General features: G+C 39.1%; 1 protein-coding gene across 1 annotated transcript in view; it reads right to left on the reverse strand.

Annotated features, from left to right (window-relative positions):
• Positions 1-4684, reverse strand: part of LOC108790287 (gamma-aminobutyric acid receptor subunit alpha-6-like) — a gene marked incomplete at its 5' end in the record, with an annotated part of 23144 nt that overhangs the window by 4967 nt on the left and 13493 nt on the right. The window contains one exon of the mRNA XM_018560513.1: positions 3227-3456. Coding sequence (XP_018416015.1) covers positions 3227-3456 — 230 coding nt within the window. The remainder of the gene's footprint in view (positions 1-3226; positions 3457-4684) is intronic.

The following is a 4684-nucleotide window of genomic DNA, read 5'->3' on the forward strand; positions in this document are numbered from 1 at the left end:
TTTAAAAAATTTGAAAAATTTAACTAAAAAACATTTTCAGTTTCGGCCTGACATTGTTTTATTTCGGTTTCGTTTCGGTTTAAAATTTTCCATTTCGGTGCACCTCTAATGTTTTTATATTTTAAATAAAAAAGTATTACATATTTGAAGTTCTTCTTTTCAAGAGAATGCATAGTGGTTTTCTACACATTTTCTTTACTATAGTCAGGATTAATAAAATAAGTTTTCAGAATATTTTTATTTTTTTTAATCGGGTAAATCTAAAAATTAGCAAATTATTATGTATCATTTTGCTTTTGAGACAACAAGTTGTCATGGGACCATGGGTGCCCTCTTACCTGAGGTCCGGTGGGTACGGCAAAGCTTTTAGGGTCCCTCTTGGGGTGATTTGGTGCCCGTCAGCGGCGGGTTGCGCGAGCGCATGCATGAGGTGCACATATGATGCTGCCGTGGCTTATTAGTCACCTCGGGTGCTGATCTTTTCCAGGGAGGGCCTTGCGAGCACTCCTTCTCTCCTAGCCATCCCATTGGTTCCCAGGGACCTTGTTGCCCAGACAATGGGGGCGTCGCTGGCCTCTGCTGTGTTTAAATTCCAGCCAGAGCCAATACTTGTTGCTGAGTTATTTTGCCATACCCAAAGCAGCTACAAAGCCTAATTTCCTGTTTCCTGCCTTCCTTCCCCGCTATTTGGAACACCTGGTTATCGACCCCTGGCTTGTCTCCCTGTTTATGATACTTGTTGTCTGCCTCAACCCAAACTGTACTCTGACAACGCATTTTGGATCATCCTATCTTGTACCTCAGCCTGGACTCTCCTTCTGGTATTGTTCCCTGCTATTGGGTTCTACTCCAGCAAACAGGGGGACTTCGCTCCTTCCCTAACACAAGTGGAGCTTCTGTCTACTTTACATACATACATAAACACACACACACACACACACACATCTTTTTTACAGTCTGTTTAAAAAAACCTTCTATTCTAGTAATACAAACAAATATATTTTTGCAGGCTAGCTGGAAAGTGTGCTGGAAATTTGTTTATATTGAGGAGATCCTTTCCATGACCACCTTACTTAAGCTAGTTACTAATTCATTTGTGCAGTTGCCATATTTGTTTTGCTGGATTTGGTGCAGTCACTCACTGGGAGCATCAGCTGTGATGTGCTGGGCTTTGGGTGTGTCCCTGTGCCTTTAAGGAGGGATGGGCTATCTGCAGGAGGATTGTCTATTGCTATATATGGTCCAAGATGGAGGCTTGCATTGATTAGAGTTAGGACCACACCACACAGAGGGGCCTCGTTGAGGCAGTGTTACTTCTCCATATTTTGCAATAGTTGTGAAACTAAAACCTCTGTTTTTAGCACAAGTTGGGAGATGGTGTAAAACCTTTTTTGCTGGTTAGCTGGTAAGTGTTCTGTGTTTGTAATGTGGAAAGCCCTTCCATTACGTTAAAAGCTAGTTACTGATTGATTTGTGTGGTTGCATATTTGTTTTTCTATTCCATTAACTCATGCTTTACAGTAGGGCTCACTTCAAACATTCAGACAAATGGAGAGAAACAACTCCCTGTACACCTTTTAACATTTTTAATCAAGTAAAGATACCCTTTTATACACTATTTTGTGCAAATGCCCACACATCCTAAAGATTGATGTGTAACAATTAAAAGATAAAAGCAAAAAAAGGGTGGGACATTAACATACTATAATATAGTAACATCCGGAGGAACTGCAAAGTGCAGATTTTACCTGGTCTTTTTAAATCTCAACTAGGGGTTGATTTACTATAGACAAATGGGCTGTTTACTTTGCAAGGAAATGTCCCCTTAGTTTATTTAGTGCTTCCAATATCTAATCATTAAGGATGGGCTGCATGTTCGAGTTGACCATAGGTTCGACTCGAACATTGCATGTTCTAGCGTTCTCCGAACGCCGAACATTATGGCATGTGCGCGGTCTGTTCGACCCCGGCACATCCCACAATGCACTGCGCCGTCCGAAAACGGTAGGTCAGGTGCAAGACTGTGCCAATCAGGGCTCAGTACAAATGTAGAGCCCTGATTGGGCAGAGTCACGATGACTCTGCCCAATCATGTCTCACAGCTAAGTCCCTGCAGCACACTATATAAGGCTGCTGACACTGCGGCCCCATGTAGTGTGCTGTAGGAGATAGAGAGGGTTCTAGTATAGTTAGTTACAGTCAGCAGATAGATAGAGAGTTAGATAGTTAAAGAGAGTTATAATAGACTTATAACTTATATATATAACAGGTGCAATAGCTAGTTTGCTATTGGCTATTGCAAATTGAAATAGCCAATAGGAATGTAGCTATGCATTCCTATGCTGTTTTTTTTTTTATTATTCTGAGGGCAGCCAACGGCTCCGATGTCAGAAGAAAAAAAGAAACAGAGCAGGGAAAGGTTTACTCTGCTCGTTCAAGAAGAGTAAAACTTTCCAGGAGAAAGTATTTCTCTACCAGGTGGCCGGGAGCGGCTAACTAATAGCGGGAGACTCCCGGAGTGTCCGGGAGAGTTGGGGTGTCTGGAGATCAGTGTCCAGGGATGCTGATCTGTCTGTGCAAGTGACCGGAGCCAGCTGTGAGATGATGGCTGGCACCGCCCAGCAGTCAGGGGGCATGGCGTGGCCCCGGAAACGCGTCATCGAAGAAGTCCTGTGCTGTTACACAGGCGTCTGTGCAGCTGTTTTTAGTTGTCGTCCAGGCTTGCCTATTATGCTTTTACTCTGATTCACTTTTGTGAGTATGATTTTACCCTGTACTTCAACTTTTATCATTAAAAAAACATCTACACTAGGGTGGGGCACCCTTCTCTTTTGTTTTCTCCTATAGATTTAAAAGCTGTTTATATTACAGTTGGTGTGGAAACTGGATAGAAAGAGAACTACATATTTGGAAAAAATTTCAACCTATAGAATGTGCATTTAAAAACACATAGGAGCTTCTGTTGTAAAAGTAGAGAAAATGAAATGCAAAAGTCTTTACCATAGTAAAAAATTAAATGTCTGCTTCAATTTTCTAACAAAAACCGGAAAGGAACTGAAATGTTTATGGTTGGTATGGACAATACTTCTCCTTTTCTCCTACTTTAGCCTTATCAGTTTACAAAAGATTGTTGAACTACATCCAGCAAATAAATGTTGAAATATTATCAGCTGTAAAACTATATGTAGTCTTCATGTATATAATTCTTTTAACAAGAATAACTTACTGTGACAATCTCATCCTCTGCCGCTGCTGATTCTTTAGCTACCTTCATCATAGCTTTTTGAGTGTCGAGATTGGTAAAATAATTCACTGCAGCAAACTCAATAAGTGCAGAGAATACGAAGGCAAAACAGACAGCTATAAACCAGTCCATTGCAGTTGCATATGATACTTTTGGGAAAGAGTGCCTTGCACTAATGCTTAATGTGGTCATTGTAAGAACTGTTGTAATCCCTTTTAAAATAAAGAAGAAAAAATAATATTAGTAAATTATAATACATTACTTGTATACACATACCAACACACATACATACACAAAGGAGAAAATAAGAAAGTCAACTAATGCTGAATGTGTAAACCATTACCTTGGCAAATGAACATTAACTAGGACATTATCTATAAAGAATTGTACTAAATGCAGAGGCACCCTAATTTCTCAAAAATTCGCAATTTGTGACAAAACATTCAGATTTAAGTCTGATGTTTTTGCTGCAGGAGGTGGGGACCAATCTGGGAGACCACAGACCAGATTGAAACAATACAAAGCAGGCCATCATACATCCTATTAATTAAAACGTTCATAAATCCCATTATTAAAATGTTGCAGTTACAGCATCTTTGACAGGACACAGGCCCAGTGTCGTTTAAACCATCATCAGGATGTCCTGTTATGCATTATCGTGCTCATAACTATCATAAAATGGTCTAGCAGTAATACCCATTGGCAAATCTGGTCTTCCTTGAGATGCAACTGGCCTTTCATACACATCCAGCACTCAAGTCTGGCCATATGTCGTAATTAGTACTGTAACGGGGATATCTCCAAAAAACATGGCTATGCTAATTTATAAGAGAATGACCATCAATTTGATACCAAACATGCCCATGAAATAACGTGCAGCAGGCAGATTGGTCATATTAAATCTTCTAGGGAATATAGAAATCCGATTTATGTAATGTTTGGTCTTTATAAAATCATAATTTAAATCTGTTCAATAATATGTTTGTTGTCGAATTGTAAAACTGATCCTTTTGGAAAAATGGATAAAGGTCGATAAGTTGGCATTAAAGGAGTGTTCATTGAAGTATAATACATCAGCACTGCTACCTCACACTTCTCAGTTCTTTTGAATGGTTGGCTCAGCAACACCCTCTGGGGGTTCAACAAAAACGATGTTGCAATTAGCAGCTGTAGCTCTTGTTTACCACCAAAATTATAAAGGATGCATGAGGGCTGATGACCTTAAAACTTCAAATTGAACTCTGTATTGGATTAGACTATGCCAAAACCAAAGACCAGGTGAAATTTGCTAAGTACTTTTCATTTCCAATCCCATTTATTTTACTGTATCTTATTGTCTATTTTCCAATATCTTTTCTGTAAACATTGTCTTGCATCATTTTTTTTTTCATTAAAATTATATTTTAAAATCATTAAAATACATTTCTAAATTCTAAAATT

The sequence above is a fragment of the Nanorana parkeri genome, unplaced genomic scaffold (genome assembly GCF_000935625.1).
Source record: "Nanorana parkeri isolate BGI_ZX_2015 unplaced genomic scaffold, ASM93562v1 scaffold461, whole genome shotgun sequence".
In the NCBI taxonomy this organism is placed as follows: Eukaryota; Metazoa; Chordata; class Amphibia; order Anura; family Dicroglossidae; genus Nanorana; species Nanorana parkeri.